The 20,189-nt window shown below is 65.3% G+C and overlaps 2 protein-coding genes across 3 annotated transcripts in view; one reads left to right on the forward strand and one right to left on the reverse strand.

The window, feature by feature from the left end:
• TOLLIP (toll interacting protein) overlaps positions 1 to 9,697 on the forward strand; it is a 31,595-nt gene extending 21,898 nt beyond the window's left edge. For both annotated transcript variants that reach the window (XM_062195667.1, XM_062195666.1), the window contains exons 3-6: positions 327 to 509; positions 1,303 to 1,455; positions 4,963 to 5,053; positions 7,655 to 9,697. In XM_062195667.1, the coding sequence (XP_062051651.1) occupies positions 327 to 509; positions 1,303 to 1,455; positions 4,963 to 5,053; positions 7,655 to 7,869 (642 nt within the window). In that variant the 3' untranslated portion in view covers positions 7,870 to 9,697. The remainder of the gene's footprint in view (positions 1 to 326; positions 510 to 1,302; positions 1,456 to 4,962; positions 5,054 to 7,654) is intronic.
• Positions 9,698 to 11,997: 2,300 nt separating this feature from the next.
• MUC5B (mucin 5B, oligomeric mucus/gel-forming) overlaps positions 11,998 to 20,189 on the reverse strand; it is a 31,291-nt gene continuing 23,099 nt past the window's right edge. The window contains exons 32-51 of the mRNA XM_062198511.1: positions 19,940 to 20,121; positions 19,496 to 19,667; positions 18,654 to 18,907; positions 18,258 to 18,444; positions 17,943 to 18,115; positions 17,657 to 17,667; positions 15,880 to 15,921; positions 15,615 to 15,796; positions 15,480 to 15,549; positions 15,240 to 15,340; positions 14,945 to 14,976; positions 14,578 to 14,758; positions 14,285 to 14,389; positions 14,168 to 14,205; positions 13,726 to 13,842; positions 13,383 to 13,469; positions 13,161 to 13,283; positions 12,994 to 13,039; positions 12,747 to 12,855; positions 11,998 to 12,350 (exon numbers count right to left, since the gene is read on the reverse strand). Coding sequence (XP_062054495.1) covers positions 12,158 to 12,350; positions 12,747 to 12,855; positions 12,994 to 13,039; positions 13,161 to 13,283; positions 13,383 to 13,469; positions 13,726 to 13,842; positions 14,168 to 14,205; positions 14,285 to 14,389; positions 14,578 to 14,758; positions 14,945 to 14,976; positions 15,240 to 15,340; positions 15,480 to 15,549; positions 15,615 to 15,796; positions 15,880 to 15,921; positions 17,657 to 17,667; positions 17,943 to 18,115; positions 18,258 to 18,444; positions 18,654 to 18,907; positions 19,496 to 19,667; positions 19,940 to 20,121 — 2,405 coding nt within the window. The 3' untranslated portion in view covers positions 11,998 to 12,157. The remainder of the gene's footprint in view (positions 12,351 to 12,746; positions 12,856 to 12,993; positions 13,040 to 13,160; positions 13,284 to 13,382; positions 13,470 to 13,725; positions 13,843 to 14,167; positions 14,206 to 14,284; positions 14,390 to 14,577; positions 14,759 to 14,944; positions 14,977 to 15,239; positions 15,341 to 15,479; positions 15,550 to 15,614; positions 15,797 to 15,879; positions 15,922 to 17,656; positions 17,668 to 17,942; positions 18,116 to 18,257; positions 18,445 to 18,653; positions 18,908 to 19,495; positions 19,668 to 19,939; positions 20,122 to 20,189) is intronic.

A 20,189-nucleotide genomic window follows, 5' to 3' on the forward strand; every position in this document is an offset into this window, starting at 1 on the left:
GCCGGGGGCTGCTGTCTCTGAAGCCCTCCGGAGCAGGTGTCCTGTGGCCTGGCCTGTGGCCCCTGGAGCCTGTCGCTCTGTGCCATGTCAGCGGTGCCCCCCCGGCCAGTGGGGGGAGGCCGAGCAGCCCTCCTTGGAGGTTCTGCCTCCTGGCTCTGGTGCCCTGGAGGATGAGGTCCGGCTGTGTCCGGGTGAGTCAGAATGGCTGTAGCCCACACCCCTGGGGCAGGCCGGTGGGAGGGTTCCAGAAGGCACAGTATGGGTGAGCGTCCAGTCCAGCTTCTGCCCTGACGCTCGGGGCCTCGTTTTTCTGAACTTGATTTCAGGCAAAGCTGGCGAAGAATTACGGCATGACCCGCATGGACCCGTACTGCCGGCTGCGCCTGGGCTATGCCGTGTACGAGACACCCACGGCGCACAACGGTGCCAAGAACCCGCGCTGGAACAAGGTCATCCAGTGCACGGTGCCCCCGGGGGTGGACTCTTTCTACCTGGAGATCTTCGATGAGGTGAGTGGGACGCCTGGCTGTGCCGGGGGCGACACTCTGGGCCGTGCAGGCACCTCAGCCACTTGCTGCCGACAGGCACGCACACCTGCCCGCTGTCCCACTGCCTCGGAAAAGCAACACCCTTCTCAGCTCCTTCAACAGTGTTTGGAAACACAGTCACCAGTGAGACGCACTGGACACTGGGCAGAGCGGACCTGTCCCGTCCCGGGCCCAGCGAGGTAGCTGGCCGTGCGGGCGAGCTGCACCTCTAGGGAGTCACACGCGTGGCCAGGAGCGCCTCCCGAGGGTCCCTGGGCCGTGTCTATGCACGCGTGCCTCAGGTGGGCTGTGGGAGGCCCTGGTGGAGCCGGGCTCAAGGACAGCAGAGGGAGGGCCAGGAGGGGAGGGCGTGTGCAGCTGGCTCTGCCTCTTGCCCCTGCCCGACCCCCTGGCTTTCCCTCCAGTGGCCCCTGGGAAGACAGGGAGCATGTGGGGAGCCTGGCAGGCTGTGGGGACATCACAGCACCGTCCCCTTCCGGGACATCGGGGCTCATGGGTGGCAGCCGGGGGAACAGGGCCAGCAGGAGGGCAGAGGAGGAGCAGCAGGCGTCGCTGGGCCAGGGCAGATGGACTGCAGCCCAGAGGAGTCTGTCTCCGTCCTCAACCCTGGCCCTGTCCCCTCTTCCTGTCCGGGGAGGGGAGCCCAGGACCGTTTGCCGGTGGTCCTGAGGCGTGCTGCTGGGCTGACAGCCGCGTTTCTGGACATGAGGCCCCTGGGCGCCCCGGGAGCTGACCTCCCTCCTGTCGTCCTCAGCGAGCCTTCTCCATGGACGACCGCATCGCCTGGACGCACATCACCATCCCTGAGTCCCTGAAGCAGGGCAAGGTGGAGGACGAGTGGTACAGCCTGAGCGGGCGGCAGGGCGACGACAAGGAGGGCATGATCAACCTGGTCATGTCCTACACGGTGAGGCCGGGTCACGTCCTGCACGGGGAGGGAGGGGTCACGGGGTCACGTCCTGCACAGGGCTGGAGTCTGCTCAGGGTGGCCTGCTCACACTCTCAGACCCTCTTGGTGGTCTGCCGAGGCCAGGGGGCGGGATCCCTGCGGTGGCTCCAGGGCAGCCAGAGGCCAGCAGAGCACAGCGGCAGGGGAGGCTGGCTGTGGGCGCTGCCCCTCCCTGCCCCTGCCCACGCAGCCTGGACAGGCAGCGCCTGTGTCGATCCTGCCCGTAGGCTGTCCTGGCCTGGGGACTCTCCCAGGGCAGGCAGCGCGTCCTGTCTCGGGCCCTGCTGTTGGTGTCAGGGCTCTCCAGGGCCCGAGACATGGGCAGAGGGATGGTCCTGGGGCTGCCGCGTGGTCAGGGTCTGCTTTTCCCATCAGGCAGTGACAGGCGGTGAAGTGAGGCGGCTGTCCTGGCTGTGCTGGGCGGGGGCCCAGAGCCTTGGGCCCCTCCGCCCCGTTCTTGAGGTAGCCGCGGCTGCGGGGCTCCTCGGGTCCTGGGTCCTGCGTCCTGCCATCTCCTCGTAGCACTCAGGGCTTTTTTTTTTTTTTTTTTGTCAAAGATTGATTTGAAAGGCAGAGTTACGGAGAGCAGGATAGGGGTCCTTTGTCTGCTGGCCCAACCCCGACTGGCTGAGACATTTGAACTGTGGGTACAGGGTCCTGAACCAGGCCCCGGCAGGCAGCGTTTCATGTGTGCTGCCATGGCCGTGTGGCCGTGTGGGAGGGACCCTTGGGGAACTTGCTGCCTGGTCTCCAGGGGCTCTGCCCCCAGCCCTTCCCTCCTCTGGGTGTGTTTGTCACTCTTGCTTGTAAACCACAGCCGTGAGAGTGACGGTGTCTGAGTCCCAGGGACCCCAGCACAGTGGTGTCCTCACGTCCCCATCTGCTTCAGACAACATGGCAGCGACGTGTGTGTGTGTGTGTGTGTAGACACCTGCCGCGGCAGCGATGCGTGTGTGTGTATGTGTGAGTGTGTAGACAACCTGCCGTGGCAGCCGTGTGTGTGTGTGTGTGTGTGAGTGTGTAGACACCTGCCGCGGCAGTGACGCGTGCGCGCGTGTGTGTGTGTGTGTGTAGACAACCTGCCATGGCAGTGACGCGTGCGCGCGCGCGTGTGTGTGTTGACACCTGCTGTAGCAGCCGTGTGTGTGTGTGTGTGTGTAGATACCTGCTGTGGCAGCCGTGTGTGTGTGTGTAGACACCTGCCGTGGCAGCGATGCGTGTGTGTATGTGTGAGTGTGTAGACAACCTGCCGTGGCAGCCGTGTGTGTGTGTGTGAGTGTGTAGACACCTGCCGTGGCAGCGATGCATGTGTGTGTGTGTAGACACCTGCCGTGGCAGTGACGCGTGTGTGTGTATGTGTGAGTGTGTAGACACCTGCTGTGGCAGCAATGCGTGTGTGTGTATGTGTGAGTGTGTAGATACCTGCCGCGGCAGCCATGTGTGTGTGTGTATGTGTGAGTGTGTAGACACCTGCCGCGGCAGCGATGCGTGTGTGTGTATGTGTGAGTGTGTAGACACCTGCCGCGGCAGCGATGCGTGTGTGTGTATATGTGAGTGTGTAGACACCTGCCGCAGCAGTGACGCGTGCGCGCGCGCGTGTGTGTGTGTGTGTGTAGACAACCTGCCATGGCAGTGATGCGTGCGTGCGTGTGTGTGTGTGTTGACACCTGCTGTAGCAGCCGTGTGTGTATGTGTGTGTGTAGATACCTGCTGTGGCAGCCGTGTGTGTGTGTGTGTAGACACCTGCCGTGGCAGCGATGCGTGTGTGTGTATGTGTGTGTAGATACCTGCCGCGGCAGCCGTGTGTGTGTGTGTGTGTGTAGACACCTGCCGTGGCAGCGATGCGTGTGTGTGTAGACACCTGCCGTGGCAGCGATGCGTGTGTGTGTGTAGACACCTGCCGCGGCAGCCGTGTGTGTGTGTGTATGTGTGAGTGTGTAGACACCTGCCGTGGCAGTGATGCGTGTGTGTGTGTAGACACCTGCCGCGGCAGCCGTGTGTGTGTGTGTGTGTATGTGTAGACACCTGCCATGGCAGCGATGCCTGTGTGTGTATGTGTGAGTGTGTAGACAACCTGCCGTGGCAGTGACGCACGCACGCGTGTGTGTGTGTCAACACCTGCCGCGGCAGCCGTGTGTGTGTGTGTGTGTGTAGACACCTGCCATGGCAGTGTGTGGCAGGTGCGCAGCAGCTGGTGGGGGCAGTCCCTCCCTGCCTCTCCTCGTGGGAGACCCGTCTGTGGCTCCCGGGGCCTCTCCCGATACAGCCTTGGCTTCTCCTCTGGGAGAACCAGGTGGCCCGAGAGTCTGCATTGTCTCTTGGGGGAAGCAGCATGGGCGGCTTCTTGGCGTGCACTGGGGCTGGGACCTGGCTGTCTGTGTGGAGACGTCGTCCCCTCCGGAAGCGTGTCGCACTTTTAGACCCCTGTGCTGATTCAGCACCATTTCTGCAAACTGAGCCTGCAGCGGGTGTGTCCAGACCTGGGCCTTCCCAGCGCTGACCCCGTGTCCTTGCCCCGGCGCCTGGGGCTCCCTTGGCGGGGACCTCCCTCCAGGCCTCAGGCAGAGCGTCTGTCCATGCCTTCCTCCTCCCCTTCTCCTCCCCAGCCAGGGGCTCCTGGAAGTCGGGACAGACCTGCTGTGTGCTGAGCGCAGCTAACACATTGGGACCTCAGAGTCACCGCCCTACCCAAGGGTAAAAGCTCCCTCCTCGGGGGCGTCCAGACAGCTGTGTTAGTGGAACGTGATCCGTCTCCATGCCAGGCTCGCTGGCGCGCACCAGCGTGGACAGTGAGGGTGCTGGCAGGTAGTCCTCGCTAGGTGTCTTTTTTTTTTTTTTTTAATGGTGTCGCTGGCTGGGGCTTGTTCCTGTCATACGTGAGAAATCGTGATAAATAAGCTCGGTGAAGTTTGGAGTTTGGGCTGGGCCAGACTGAAGCCGAGACCCAGGAACTCCATCCGGGTCTCCCACAGCAGTGGCAGGAGCCCGAGCGCGTGAGCTGTCATCCGCTGCCTCCCAGGTTCTGCGCTGGGAAGCCGGAGTCGGAGCTGGAGTGTGGCAGGCTTCTCACCCAGGCCGCCCATGGCGTGCGCCACAGTGCTGCAGAGCAGCCACAGACGCCAGCGTCACGGACACGGCTGCTACAGCGGTGCATCGTGGTCCGTACGCACGCAGAGCGGTGCCACAGTTAGCCGAGGGACCTCCTGCGCTTCGGCTGTGCTCACTAAGGCCTGCGCCTCTGCTGGGGTGCTGTGGGTGTCGTGGCTTCTGACATCCACACTCCTGTGTCTCTGGTCTCGCTCTGGGCACACCCCAGCAGCTCGGTGAGCCCTGTAGCAGTGCCGGTGCGGCCACCCCGGCGGGACTTGGTGCTGTGAGCTCGGCCTGGCCAGGACCGTGCGGTGGGATGGAGGCTGGGAGGGTACCGTGTGTCTCCCTGACCCCCGCTGGGCTTTGGTGTTCCAGGCTCTGCCAGCTGCCATGGTGATGCCGCCTCAGCCCGTGGTCCTGATGCCGACCGTGTACCAGCAGGGCGTCGGCTACGTGCCCATTGCAGGTGAGTGACCCCTTCTCTGGGGGCTGGGCGGAGCAGGCACGGGGCAGGGAGTTCTCACAGGAGAGCCCTCCAGAGAGGCGCTGTGGTGCCCGGCAGTCTCGCGCCTGTGAAGATGCTGGGGCTTATTTTCCCCCGCAGATACGTTGAGGTGTTTGTGCGCGAGTCAGTGAGGGAGCAGCTGCTGTGGGAGACGCCATCCCCTGTGTGCGCAGCGCCTGGGGGTAGCACAGCCGACGTTTCTGTTCCCCTCGGTGAATTCCACTTGTGGCTGTGACGGCGACTGTTGCCTGACCCAGCCACCCGCCGTAACAGGCCCCAGAGCTGGGCGGGTGGACAGGGCCACAGCCGTGTCCAGCAGGCTGCGGGTCCAAGCAGAGGGCAGGGTGGTGGCCAGAACCACGGGGTGGAGGCTCCTGGGTCTGTGTGGCCTCGGCACTGAGTGCTCAGAGCACTGTGCAAGGGTAGCAGCAGGACAGGCCCTGGGGCGGCAGCCAGGGCACACCAGCACCCCACTGTGACGCTGCAAGGCCCTGCGGGAGTCGGGACCCCGTCCGGGGGCAGTAGAGCTGCCCGGGGCCCTGGGGAGTCTGGAGCGTGCTGAGCAGGAAGCCCGAGGTGGCCCAGACACGAGGACAGCTGGACGGAGAGGGAGGTGGAGAGGAGGGAGTCTCGGCAGGGAAACTCTACTCCCCGGACCTGGTGGGAGTGCTTCGCGGGGTGCGGCGACCGGAGCTGGGCCCACAGCCCCGAGGGGCGTGTTCCGTGGGCGGCCTCCCCACGGGCCGTGTCTGTGCATGCCAGCCTCTGTTAGTGCGTGTTGTGGCATTCGTGCCATCGTAGGAGTGTCATCAGCGCCCTAAGGTTGCGTCACAGAGGACGGTAGCCAGAGACAGCACGAGTGCCAGTCGCTGTGTGCGGGGCAGGCCGCTCTCCCACTGCAGGCTCCCGCCTCCCCTGGCTTCTGGGGCCGCGCCGCTCCAGCCTTTTCGCTGGACTTGGGGTCCCTCCTCCGCACGGTCTCGTCTCAACTTGGTCACGTCTGTGACGACCCTGGATCCTCACAAGGCCCCACTCACACCGGGGTCAGAGCCCAGCTTCTGAGGGACACAGTTCTGTCCACTACAGACCCCAGCTCCGCAATGGCTGTGTGGGAGACTCGGGCGAGTTCCTGGCTCTCAGCTTTGGCTTACGCTGGGCTGTCGGCGGGCGTTTAGGGAGTGAGCCAGTGGAAGCTCCCTGTCTGTCTGCCTTTCGGATGAACTAATTGAAATGGAAAGGAGGTGGCTCCCTGAGGCCGGCCACGCCTGCTGGTCTCCTGGTGTGTGCCGGGCTCAGGCCTTCTCTGCACCACAGACCACGCCTCCTGCCACCTGCTTATTTGGGTTTTCATGTGCGTTTTCTTGGCTGATTTTTTTTTTAAACATATGTAAGATATTTTCTCTCTAACAGCCAGCACATGACCTTGCTGACGTATTCATTGCTGGTGTTTTTGTTTTTTTAATTTTTATTTTTGACAGGCAGAGTTAGACAGTGAGAGAGAGAGACAGAGAGAGAGAAAGGTCTTCCTTCCATTGGTTCACCCCCCAAGTGGCCGCCACGCCGGCATTGGGCCGATCCGAAGCCAGGAGCCAGGTGCTTCTCCTGGTCTCCCATGGGGTGCAGGGCCCAAGCACTTGGGCCATCCTCCACTGCCTTCCCAGACCACAGCAGAGAGCTGGATTGGAAGAGGAGCAACCGGGACAGAACCAGTGCCCCAACCGGGACTAGAACCCGGGGTGCCAGCACCACAGGCGGAGGATTAGCCTATTGAGCTGCGGTGCCAGCCTGGTGTTTTTGTTTGTTGTTTTAAGATTATTTACTGGAAAGAGTTACAGAGGGAAAGAGACGGAGAAAGCCCCCGTCTGCTGGTTCACTCCCCAAATGGCCAGGCTGAGGCCAGGACCTGGGAGTTCCAGCCTCGTCTCCCACATGGGCGGCAGGGGCCCAAGTACTGGGGCCACCTGTACTCTCCCACATGCATCAGCAGGGAGCCGCTGGGACTTGAGCCAGCGCTCGTACAGATGCTGGTATCTAAGGCTGTGGCTTAATTTGTGCCACAGTGCCAGCCCCTGTGTGCCGGTGTCTTTGTTAACGTGTGTGTAATGTTTGCTCTGGCGGCTGGCGCACAGCTCAGGGCGGGCGGTGACGCCGACAGGCTTTCGAGCTGTGGCGGGCGCCTGGCCCGTGGGGGAGGCTCTGCACGCTGGCTGCTTGGGGTGAGTGGGTGTGGCCTGTGGCTTGCTGGCTGGTCGCCAGGTGAGGAGGTGGCTGTGTGGCTTCTGGGCAGTGGAGGTTAATGTCCATGTTGCGGGCCACGAGTTCTCGAAGTGTGGACTCGGTCCACGTGCGTGAGCAGCGTGTCTGCCTCTCCCCCGTGAGCCTTGAACGATGAGCTTGGTAATTCGGGCAGTGCGCGTGCGGGAAGTTGTGGGTCCGCTCGCTGCGCCTGTGCCCGAGCCTTGCTGGCTGAGGTCCTCGTGGCCGTGCGCGTGGCCGCCCCGTGAGAATGAGCACTGTGCTTTGTATCGCCGGTGTTTTACCAGAGTTGGTGTTCTGCTCCAGGGATGCCCGCCGTCTGCGGCCCCGGCATGGTGCCCGTGGCTGTGCCGCCGCCAGCCGTGCGTGCTCAGCCCCGCTGTAGCGAGGAGGACCTGAAGGCCATCCAGGACATGTTCCCCAGCATGGACAAGGAGGTGATCCGCTCCGTGCTCGAGGCCCAGCACGGCAGCAAGGACGCGGCCGTCAACTCCCTGCTGCAGATGGGCGAGGAGTCTTAGGGCCGCCCGCCCGCACCGCCTCGCCTCGCCTCGCCACCGCCTGCCCACGGTTCCCCAGGTCGTTGTCCCAACAGGAGTCCCAGCACAGAGCCCCTGTGTGGCCCCTTCTTCGGCCATGTGCCGCCCACCCGCACCTGTTCTTGGACACGGGTGGGTGCTCGCTCCCGCAGCCATTCCAGCTGGCCCGTCCGCGAGGGTGGGGCAGCCCCCTCTGCCGTGGGTTGGGAGACTGCGAGCCGAGGCCTTGCCATTCTGCTGCCGCCTGGGCGTGCATCCCCCCCCACCCCCCCCAGCTGTTCTGGCGACCGTCCTGTGGGAAGCGGCCGTCTCGCCAGGCGTTGGAGCTGTGTGCCCGCTGGCTCCTCGTGTGTCTGTTGGGACACCTGGTGGGCTGAGGCACATGCAGTCCGTTCACACCAACTTAGGGGTTATTTCTGAACTTGCGTCCCTCCCTTGATGTTCTGTCGTGAACCTGGCCAGCTGAGTGTTGGTTTCCTGTGGGCAGCCGGCAGGCCTCGCCTCTCGCCTGGCTCACCTGGTCACCACCTGGGCGGGCCCCGGGGAGGTGCCAACAGGAAGCAGAATGAGTCCTGGCTCCGCCCTGGCACTGGCCAGGGGCCCCCTGGGGTGATGTCCTGGGCCTCTGCCGCCCCTGTGGACCCACCCTGGGTGCAGCGTGGGGCCTGCGCCGGCTGGCTTGCTGCCGGCTCCCGCTGTGCAGCTGCGATTTGAGTGTTAGAAGTGGCGGCTGGTGGATGTTCACGTGTGGGCCCCCCTCGGGCTGGCGCATGCGGGGCAGTCAGATGGCTGGGGTGAGAAGCCATGCACGTTACGCCACTGTGCGTCTCTGCCCTGCATGCCGACCTGCAGCTGCTCGGGGTCCCCGCCTGTGGACACAAGCTCCTGCCGTGAACCCAGCGGTCAGGGCGTCTGGGAAGATGCGGAGAGCAGTCAGTGCCCAAGTGTCGGTCTTTCCCCTCCCCGAAATGCAGGCTTAACGTCCTTAGAAAGTACTGCTTTCTGCACCTGCGGGTGCTGCGTCAGATGCGTTGTTCATAAATATTTATTTTTGTAAGGCGATGGGTGAAGGAGGGTGGGAGTGGGGTGATGGCCTGAGTGCTCCTTGTCAGCCGTGGGTCCCAGAGGTTTTCAGTCTGGGGGTGGAGGAGGGCCGGTCCGGACCACTCCCCCCAGGCTGCTGCTGGGTCCCGTGCCGGCGGCCCCCGCGCCTGGCTCCTGCCTTCGCGGCAGCTCCGTGTCTGCAAAGGGGAGGGCATTCATTTAAGGTGATTCCAGGCTCTCCACTGGCATTTGCCTTGTTCCATGAAAACTTTATTTTTCTAGCAGAGTAAAGAAAGACCTCGTTTTCTGGGGCTTTCGGCTTCACAGGCTCGTTGCCCCTGGCACCCGCTCTATCCGGTTCAGGGCTTGTGTGAAGCGGCCTGCGCATCCACGGGAGTGAGAGCCCCCGAGCCCCAGTGCCCTCCACACTCCTGTCTGGGTGGGTGCAAGGTGGCTGCCACCATCTGCGAGGGTGTGGACAGGCTCCTTGGGCAGGCTGGGCGGCACAGCCGGACTACCCCACACAGCAGGGCCTGCCACCATGAGCGAGGCATCCTGTGTGCTTGGCTCCCTCCCGCACCGCCCCCCCTGCACGCATCTCTTCCGCCCAGCGTTGGCTGGCCGATTCCCAGAACTTGCCTTCTGACGATTTTATTGGGGTCCAGTGTCCAGATTTTTCTTTGATTGTAAAATATATTTTTACTTTCCAGCCTTCTAATTTAATAAATGCTCCATATAAAAACAGAAATAAAGTCCTGTAAGGAAACTGTTTTGTTCCTGAGAGTGTTGGTTATCTAATGAGTCAGATCCATGGCTCACTGGGGCTTGCGCAGCTAGAGGCTGTGTAGTCAGACTCCTGGGTGGTGTGGCAGGTGCAGGGGGAGTTCTCCAGTCCCCACCATGGGGACCACCGTGCTCCTGGCCTGCTGTGACAGCAGGTGCAGGCTCCGGCTGCCCCCACCCCTTTCCCGCCCCCATCCCCACCCCTTCCCCGGAACAGTGCAGAATGCAGCCCTGGGATTTGGGGAGCCGAGACTCCCCCTTGGGAGGTTGGGTCCCCCTGGGTGATTGGCTCAGCTCAGGGAACGGCGAGATGCCTGCCGTGTGGTGCGCTGGGCGGCGGGGGGTCCAGTGCAGCAGGAGCAGCTGGCTCTGTTCTCTGCCCCCGCTGGCCTTCTGGAGAGAGCGTGTGTCCGTCCTGAACGTGATGCGGACAGAGTGCTGGGAAGGCACGCTCTGTTCACGTGGAGCTGAGCCCTCAGAAAAGGGGGGGCTCCCCAGGGGCGGGGAGTGCACGGGACTGTGTCCACGTGCTGCCGGCGCAGGGGAGGTGCGCTGTCGGCACTGGCTGGCTGAGCTGCGCTGGACACCCCGGAGCTCTGCCCTGGGCATGGGAGCATGGGCAGCCCTTCCCCCCGCACCCATCGCACTGGCTTGGGTGCCTAGAGGAGGGTTGGTCAGGGATGGGGCGGGGGTGCCTACCCTGTGTGCCTGGCCCTTCTGTGGCTCGCTGAGACCAGAGCTGGGAGCGCAGACTGAGGCACAGGTGCCTGGGAGAGAGCGGGAGCTCTGGGGTGGGAGGAGGGGTGGCCCTCCTCACCCCACCAGAGGCCGCAGGGCACAGCTCGCCCACTGCACCCCAGCCACCAGCCCCACAAGCTCGTCCCATGGTGTGAAGCATCTGGGGTTGGGTGGTGGTGACAGGCGCCTGCAGGAGACATGGTGCAGGCGTGGGCCACATGTGAGAGTGGAACATTCGTGGTTCCCTTGTTGCCCCCACCCCTGCAGGGCCAGGGCTTCCCATACCCTCCCTGTCAGCTTTTTATTTGCTTGTTTGTTTTAGCTTTATATATTTCTTTTTTTTTTTTTAAAGATTTATTTATTTATTTGAAAGAGTTACACAGAGGAGAGGCAGAGAGAGAGAGGTCTTCCATCCTCTGGTTCACTCCCCAATTGGCCACAACGGCCGGAGCTGCACCAGTCCGAAGCCAGGAGTTTCTTCCAGGTCTCCCACGCGGGTGCAGGGGCCCAAGGACTTGGGCCATCCTCTACTGCTTTCCCAGGCCACAGCAGAGAGCTGGATGGGAAGTGGAGTAGCTGGGACTCAAACCGGCGCCCATCTGGAATGCCGGCGCTTTAGGCCAGGGTGTTAACCTGCTGTGCCACAGCGCCGGCCCCTGTGTATTTCTTTGAAAGGCAGAGTTTCAGAGTTCACCCTCCAGATGGCTGCAAGGGCCCGGGCCAGGCCAGGCCGAAGCCAGGAGCTGCGAGCTTCATCAGTCTCCCACGTGGACGGCAGGGGCCCAAGCACTGGGGCCGTCTGCTTTCCCAGGCCATTAGCAGGGAGCTGGATCAGAAGTGGAGCAGCCGGGACTTGAACTGGCGCCCCACTGCACCACGACATCAGCCCCTCCTAAGCCAGTTCTCAGGCCAGCACCTGTGTCTGAAGTGACACCTGGGTGACTTCTGGGACCTTGGTTGACCTTTGCCCTTTGGCCAGTATATCCATAGCCCGAGATGGACCCCGGGGGTGCCCAGGGGCCTGTGAGCGACCGGGGGCTTTGCCTCCTGCCTTGACTGCCCCTCAGTCCCCTGCTGCGTCCAGTACGTCCCCTGGGGGCCCCTGGCAGCTGGCCATAAGGGAGAGCCCAAGGACGCAGTTGGCGGGAAGGAAGCCAGCACAGGAGACAGCGCAATGCTCAGAATTTATTTGTGACGTTGGAGCTGGGTGAGAAGAGGGGTACCTTGGGGGTTCGGCCCATCTCTGACCCGCCCCTTGGGCTTGGGGACTTTGCCACCTCACCCAATGTGGCTCCCTGCTGGTGGCTGGCCTTGCCTGGACCGGCCTCTGTCTGCCAGCAGGAAGCCCCCATTCCACAGAGCTTTGCAGGCGGCAGGGGCTTGGAGGCACTGCTGGGAGCTGCATAGCCATGGGCACTGCTCAGCTCTGGGCATCCTCATACCAGCGAGGGAGTGAGGCCAGGGCAGGGGCCTGAGAGAGGCAGTGGCGTCTCGGCGGGCTGGACTCCAGCCCCTCTGACAGCTCTTTGCTGGCCCGGCACCCTCCAGCAGGCCAGTTCACCCCTGGGCAGGAGTGGGCGCCGTGAAAAGTTCCAGAGGGTGCGATGGGGCAGCCCCGCCTGAGACTCGTGTGGGATGCGAGTCCTGGCTCCAGGTGGAGAGGCGCGGGGGGCACAAGACAGAACGTCCTGACTGTGGGGTCTCCCTAGGCGAGGGTGTCCGTGGGGGCTGTGGGCGAGGGCAGGCAGGACGGGGTGCAGACACACTTGTCCACCTGCGTGTAGACGTGCTGGATGGCCATGCCGTCCGGACACCGCATGGTCACCACCTCCTGGTGGGTGCTCCTCTCCTGGCAGCAGGTGCACCAGTGCTGCATGGCCTGGGCCTCCATGGAGTACCTGTAGACAAGGCACCCTCAGGGTCACCGCTCGGCCCAGGGGAGCCCCTGAGCATGTGGGGCCCTGGGCACTGAGAGTCCCGTTGTCTTCCGGGGCCCTCCCTGGGCCTCTTCCCCTGAAGCAGTTTCTCCATCTTGCTGGCCCTGTGCAGACCCCTCCCCTAGAGGACCCTCCGGGTCCTGGAGCTGTCCTCCTGCCTCTTCAGGCCACGCCCACCCCTGCAGGCTGCAGCCCAGGGCCCTTGAGCCCTAGATCCAGCTCCACAGTACATGTGCCCCGGCCCGCGTGGCCTGGCTGCATGCAGATGGCGTGGACACGGCGGGCAGCACCAGGGAGCATGCGTGTCCCTGCGCCAGCAGTGGGGGCAGTGGGGGTGGTCACTGCTGGGCCACTCGCCTGGACACTCCGGGGCAGGAGCCCTCGCAGAAGGTCACGGTGACCGGTGCCTCGGCCACGCAGCCCCGGTACTGCAGGACGGTTGTGTTGATACGGACGTGGCACGAGTCTGGGAAGGGGACACAGGTGCAGAGCCTGACACACCCTCACACAGAGGAGGAAGGCCAGCCCTCCACCCCAGCACCCTCCCTGGACTTGGAGTGGGGGCCGGGACCCCCATGGTGGGCACAAAGGTGCCTCAACTTACTTGCTTCCTCACAGGAGTAGCAGCAGCCGGTCTTCCTGAGGGTGCCCTGCAGGACCAAGGAAGGGGCAGGTCCATGGGTGGGGCCAGGAGCGTGTGGGCGGAGCCGTGGGCCGGGCAGGCCTATGGGCAGGGCGGGGGGCGGGGACAGGGCGGGGCCTCTCACATACCCGGCAGCTGGACAAGTCTGGGCAGGACACAGGCTGTGGGGTCAGCACCAGGAGCCCCTGCTCAGCCTCGCAGCGGTACCGGGTGCAGTTGTCCACGCGGCTGTTGACCCAGGTTTCGTTGGGCTGAAATGCAGGGTGGGAGGCAGCGGTCAGCCTGGGGGTCATCCTGTTGGCCCAGGGGCCTGGGGGTGAGGGTCTCTGGGGAAGGACGTCTCCCGTCACCTGGATGAGCCGGCCGTCTGGCGTGAGGCAGGCGGTCTGCACGCACTCCCCGCAGCACTGCCCATCGGCCCAGGAGTGCTCGAAGCCCTGCGGGCACAGGCGGGGAGGTCACGCCCTTGGCCGTCCTGGCCACATCCTGCAGTCCTAGTGACCTTGGCAGCACCTGCTGTGGGGGCCGTGTCCCTGCCCGGGCCTTCGTCCACACGGAGCACCTGCATCTGCCTCGGCCTCACCCCCACTTCCGGCACCTGCCCTCTGACTCCTGCTGCCCTCTGGAAGCCCGATCCTGGGCCCTGGATGCTGCCCAGGGCATGGGGACGGGGCTGCGTGGCCTCGGGCTCACCTGGGGGCAGGTGGTGGTGCAGGAGTCCCTCTCACACTGCACAGTTGGGTCCTGGGCGCCCTCCAGGAGGCAGGTGCAGGTGTGGCAGGGGACGACCCCGGAGAAGGTGGCCCCAACCTGCAGTGGACAAGGGAGGGCTGCTGGGGCAGAGGGCAGGGTCAGGTGGGGCCAGCGGGGGCTCCTCCTCCCTCTGGTGGGGTGTGGCCGTGCCCTTGGCCAGCACAGGCTGGGAGAGGGCGGGACACCGGGCGGGGGCCACGGCGGGGCACCCTGGAGCAGAGCACGCAGACAGCACTTCGCACGGCTCTGGGCAGAAAGGCCCGGCGCCCACCCACATTCTGGCTGAGGGTGCTGGGGCAGGAGGGTGGGGACCAGCAGTGGGGGCTCAGGGGCGCGGGCATCCCCGGCCACTCTAGCCCTGTGGGCGCCGATTCTTCCTCACCCCGTAGACGGTTCCGTTGTAGGTGCACAGCTTAGGTCCTGAAAGGAAGTGGGGCTGAGCTTGTGCCAGTGCAGGGGGCCCCAGCCCTGAGCCCCACCGGCCAGCCCCGGCACTCACGGCAGCTGAAGGTGGGGCAGCAGTCGGCGTCCCCCTGGGTGCTGGTCAGCTCCTGCCCCAGCTCACACTTTGGTGGGCTCTGGGGGCAGGTGGTCGTGTTGCAGACTGCAGGAGGGGTGAGGCTGTCAGGGTGGCCTGCCCTCCTGGGCCCGTGCGTCCATGGCCGGTTCTCGGCGGTTTCCCTGGGGCTCCCTCCGAGCCCCCTTCTGTCGCCCGCAGGTCCCGGCTGTACCTAGCAGGCCAGGGGTCGCTAGCCTGCCCCGCCCCCCACCCCGTGCCTCTGGGGCGCTCACCGCACAGCCTCTCCAGGCAGCAGGGGTTGTCTGGCCGGGGCCTGGTCCCTGGCACAAAGCCAACCCCACTGCAGTTCAGGGCCTGGTCCTGGGGTTCACACTGCACTGGCCGGCACTGCACCGACACGGTCGTCGGATCGCACGTGCAGATCTGACAGCCGCTGACCCACCGCTCTCCAGGCTGGAACAGACCAGGTCAGGGTCCCCCAAGGTTCCAGGTGCCTGCCCTCAGCCACAGCAGGCAGCAGGTCAGGCCCAGGCCTCTCAGAGCAGCCCCCGGGGACAGACAAGGGGCCTCCCCACAGGGCGCCCCCCCCCCCCCACTAGCTAGGGCAGGGCCAAGGGCAGTTGGGGCAGAACCACTCACGAATTTGGGAAACCCATCCGGCCCCACGCAAGCTGGAAGGAAAGGAAGGAGGAGTCAGTGGCTGGGCACCGGGCAGTGGCTACAGGGCCTGCCTGTCCGGCAGGGGCCTCGCCGGGCCGTGCCAGGCCACGCTGTGGCCATCTTGTGCCATTGCCATGCGGAACAGGCCGGCGGTGAGCTGAGGAAAGCGAAGGTGGCCAGACCCGGTGGGGCCACTCTGCGGGTTCCTGTCCACCTGTCCACCCCGCCCCCGCCCTGTGTGCTCAGGGGTGGGCCTGGCCGCTGGACGGCTTACGGCATTGGGGCACGCAGATGTCCGTGTGCGTATTGAAGAGGATCTGGTCTTCGGGGCAGAAGCAGCCTTCGGTCAGTTCTGCGTCCACCGAGCTCTGGCTCCTGCAAGTCCAGAGGGCAGGCCTGGGACCACCGGTCCCCCCGGGGACGGGTGGCCCCAGGGGAGAGGCAGGCAGATGGACGGACAGAGGCCCGGGGTTGGCAGGGGCTCCTCTAGGCAGGCCTGGGCGCCCACGCTCACCTGGAGTCGCAGGACACGGGCTGCACGGGGCCACACGGCTGGTACACCTTGGGCGGCCGGCAGGGCAGGTCTGTGGGCAGAGGCGGCGGTCAGACGGGCCAAGGACAGCAGAGCCCCGGGCTGCCCGTGACTCACCGCACAGCCCGCCGGTGGCATTGCGCCAGTCGCTGCACACGCCTCGGGCACGGCACAGCCCCGCGTAGGCCTCCAGGCTCTGGCAGGGCAGGCCGGGCTGGCTGCCGGGCCAGCAGCTGTCGCTGACACAGGCGGTGAAGAACGGGCCGGGCGGGATGAGGCCGTGGCACTCGGCAAAGACCCTGAGGGCACCAGGAGGTCAGTTCCCAGCAGAGGCCAGGCCGGGCCCAGGCAGGCAGTGCCACACCCACACTCGAGGACTTACGGGCCCAGCAGCAGCTCGCAGAGGGGCGCTGGGGGGCAGGGGCTGGAGGTGGACGGGCTGGACACCAGCTGCTGGGTGCTGGTGCCTGGAGCCACGCTGGTCGGGGTCACACTAGACACTGGGTGCTGGGTGCTGGTGCCTGGGGCCGGGCTGGACACCGGGTACTGGGTGCTGGTGCCTGGAGCCAGGCTGGTCGGGGTCACACTAGACACTGGGTGCTGGGTGCTGGTGCCTGGGGCCGGGCTGGACACCGGGTACTGGGTGCTGGTGCCTGGAGCCAGGCTGGTCGGGGTCACACTGGACACTGGGTGCTGGGTGCTGGTGCCCGGGGCTGGGCTGGACACCGGGTGCTGGGTGCTGGTGCCTGGGGCTGAGCTGGACACCGGGTGCTGGGTGCTGGTGCCTGGGACCAGGCTGGTCGGGGTCACACTGGACACTGGGTGCTGGGTGCTGGTGCCTGGAGTCAGGCTGGTCGGGGTCACACTGGACACTGTGTGCTGGGTGCTGGTGCCTGGGACCAGGCTGGTCGGGGTCACACTGGACACTGGGTGCTGGGTGCTGGTGCCTGGGGCTGAGCTGGACACCGGGTGCTGGGTGCTGGTGCCTGGAGCCAGGCTGGTCGGGGTCACACTGGACACCGGGTGCTGGGTGCTGGTGCCTGGGGCTGAGCTGGACACCGGGTGCTGGGTGCTGGTGCCTGGAGCCAGGCTGGTCGGGGTCACACTGGACACCGGGTGCTGGGTGCTGGTGCCTGGGGCTGAGCTGGACACCGGGTGCTGGGTGCTGGTGCCTGGAGCCAGGCTGGTCGGGGTCACCCTGGACACCGGGTGCTGGGTGCTGGTGCCTGGGGCCGGGCTGGACACTGGGTGCTGGGTGCTGGTGCCTGGGGCTGAGCTGGACACTGTGTGCTGGGTGCTGGTGCCTGGGGCCGGGCTGGACACTGGGTGCTGGGTGCTGGTGCCTGGGGCCGGGCTAGATGCTGGGTGCTGGGTGCTGGTGCCTGGGGCCAGGCTGGTTGGGGTCACACTGGACACTGGGTGCTGAGTGCTGGTGCCTGGGGTTGGGCTAGACACTGGGTGCTGGGTGCTGGTGCCTGGGGCTGGGCTGGTCGGGGTCACACTGGACACTGGGTGCTGGGTGCTGGTGCCTGGGGCCGGGCTGGACACTGGGTGCTGGGTGCTGGTGCCTGGGGCTGGGCTAGATGCTGGGTGCTGGGTGCTGGTGCCTGGGGCCAGGCTGGTCGGGGTCACACTGGACACTGGGTGCTGGGTGCTGGTGCCTGGGGCCGGGCTGGACACTGGGTGCTGGGTGCTGGTGCCTGGGGCTGGGCTAGATGCTGGGTGCTGGGTGCTGGTGCCTGGGGCCAGGCTGGTCGGGGTCACACTGGACACTGGGTGCTGAGTGCTGGTGCCTGGGGTTGGGCTGGACACTGGGTGCTGGGTGCTGGTGCCTGGGGCTGGGCTAGATGCTGGGTGCTGGGTGCTGGTGCCTGGGGTTGGGCTGGACACTGGGTGCTGGGTGCTGGTGCCTGGGGCTGAGCTGGACACCGGGTGCTGGGTGCTGGTACCTGGGGCTGGGCTTGACACTGGGTGCTGGGTGCTGGTGCTCGGGGCCAGGCTGGACACCGGGTGCTGGGTGCTGGTGCCTGGGGCCAGGCTGGTCGGGGTCACACTGGACACCGGGTGCTGGGTGCTGGTGCCTGGGGCCGGGCTGGACACCGGGTGCTGGGTGCTGGTACCTGGGGCTGAGCTGGACACCGGGTGCTGGGTGCTGGTACCTGGGGCTGGGCTGGATGCTGTGTGCTGGGTGCTGGTGCCTGGGGCCGGGCTGGACACTGGGTACTGGGTGCTGGTGCCTGGGACCAGGCTGGTCGGGGTAACACTGGACACTGGGTGCTGGGTGCTGGTGCCTGGGGCCGGGCTGGACACTGGGTGCTGAGTGCTGGTGCCTGGGGCCAGGCTGGTCGGGGTAACACTGGACACTGGGTGCTGGGTGCTGGTGCCTGGGACCAGGCTGGTCGGGGTAACACTGGACACTGGGTGCTGGGTGCTGGTGCTCGGGGCCGGGCTGGACACTGGGTGCTGGGTGCTGGTGCTCGGGGCCGGGCTGGTTGGAGACCAGCAGCCCTCTGTGCTGTTGCTGGGGACCAGCCAGGTCTTGGCCATGTCCCGGCACGAGGAGGCCATGGTCCCATCTGGCCGGCGGCAGTCGTCCGTCCGGCTGTTGGTGCAGGTGCCTGGGCGGTGAGAGGCAGGATCGTGTGGGGCCGCTGATGTCCCCCTCCTGCTGCTGTGCCCATTGCTGGGGGTGCCCCAGCCCTGGGAGGCGATATTGCAGGTGACCCTGGGCAGGGTGGAGCAGACAGCTGGTCCACTTACCACACAGGCCCTCTGTGTTGTGGCTGAAGCGGCTGTAGGGCAGCTGGACCTGGAAGAGGTGCCCGTCGAAGGTGATGCTCACGCCGATGGCGGGGATGTCAATGCGCATGGTCGTGGCCGCCCCCACAGACACGCTCACGCCGTCCTCGTGGAAGCCTCTGCTCATCCGCTTTTGGTTAAGCAGGATCTGGGGGTGTCCAGGAGATGAGTAAGCAGGGCAGGGCTGGGCAGCAGTGGGGGCTGCCTCTGGGGGCTCTGCCTCCTGAGCACTGGGGCTCCCTTCTCCGGGGCCCTGGGTCTCCAAGAGCCATGTTGGGTACACTAGGCGTGCTCGGGCAGAGGGGGCCCCGGCACAGAGGCCGCACTGGCCCCTGGGTCTGCGTTACACGGACTTACCAGGCTCTCCTCCCTCCCGCTGGCAGTAGTCCTGGTGGTGAGGATGATGTCCATGGACTTGTAGTGGACGATGAGGGCGCGGGAGCAGTGGGTGGCCCCGGGGGCCCTGCAGAAGTGGTTGTTAAGGTAGATGCTCAGGTCCCCTTGGCGAGGGTGGATCTCTTTCATGACCACGTAGGTACAGGTGCCGGAGAAGGAGTAGGCGGTGCCGTCAAAGGTCAGATAGTGGGCATTGCCCCACGCACTGCAGGAGCCTGCGGGACATCCAGGCGCAGGCTGGGGATGGCTACCTCCTGTGCCATGTCGCCCCCGAGAGCCCCTTGGCCTCATCTACAAGTGGGCGTCTCTGTCCACCCCAGAACCTTGGGTCTTCCTGGGAACAGGGTCTTTGTGGATGGGGTCAAGTGAGGGGTCTTGAGTGTGTGGACCCTGAATCCAAAGACTGGGTTCCCGCAGCAGACAGAAGGGAGCCAGAACCACCAAGGGGCAGCCCCCTGAAGACAGGTGGAGACGGAGCCAAGGATGCCTGGAGCCCTCGGGCACTGGGAGAGGCAGGGAGGACGCTGCCCTGGGCCTCTGCAGGGAGCTGTGGAGTCAGCCTCATTCTGGGACGGTGAGGGGGCACCGTGAGCCTGGGGCACAGTCGCTCGCTAGAGTGTCCCGTGTGCTCAAGAACCAGCTGGGCAGCAGCTCCCATCCTTAGCTCTCCCTGGAGCCTGGCCTGCAGATGCACTGCCTGCACCCCACCCCCAGTGGTGGCCATGCACACAGCGAGCCGGGCAGCCCCAGGCGCTGGCTCGGACAGCGACAGCTGCCCCGATGGCCCCCCGCCGCCCACTCACACTCGCACTCCTGGTGGTACTCGCAGGGCTGGCTGGGGTCCCACACTTGGATGGGCAGCTGCCCGTTGGCACAGGTGATATTGGCGACAGGCTTCCGCCCCAGAAGGATGACGTGGTTGTTGCCCTCACACTTGGCCACCGTGCAGTTCTCCAGGGTCCAGGACTCGTTCACCTGGGTAGGGACAGCTCGGCTCTCACCTGGGCTGGAGGACCTGTGCACTGCTCACAGAGTGCAGCTCCAGCTCCCTAGCCCTGCCCTGGCCACAGCCTCAGGTCCCCCTGTCCTGAGCCTCCAGGCTCACCAGCACCCCCTGATGACCCAGACCCCAGAACCTGTGCACCCCTTGACTCAAAGGGGAAGGGTCCCTGACACGAGCCTGAATGTGCCCTGTGGCCCAGAGCCATGCCTGTCGCACAGGGAGGTGGAGGGACAGGTGGGTGTACCTGTCGCGGAGGGATGGCGTTGTCACAGCCAGGGGGTGATGGGGACGGAGGCGGTGGGCGCGAGGACACAGTGGGTGCAGGTGAGGTGCAGGAGTCTTGGAAGCGGACGATGTCACACTGCTGGCTGCAGGTGGCATAGAAGTGGCAGCCTGCTCTGTCGGTCTTGTTGTATATGACGTCCCCTGTGAAGAAAAAGACCATTGAGGGCCCAGACACCCCCGCTGCCAGCCAGGAATCAGGCAAGAGGGTG

This window comes from Lepus europaeus, chromosome 7 (assembly GCF_033115175.1).
Source record: "Lepus europaeus isolate LE1 chromosome 7, mLepTim1.pri, whole genome shotgun sequence".
Lineage (NCBI taxonomy): Eukaryota > Metazoa > Chordata > Mammalia > Lagomorpha > Leporidae > Lepus > Lepus europaeus.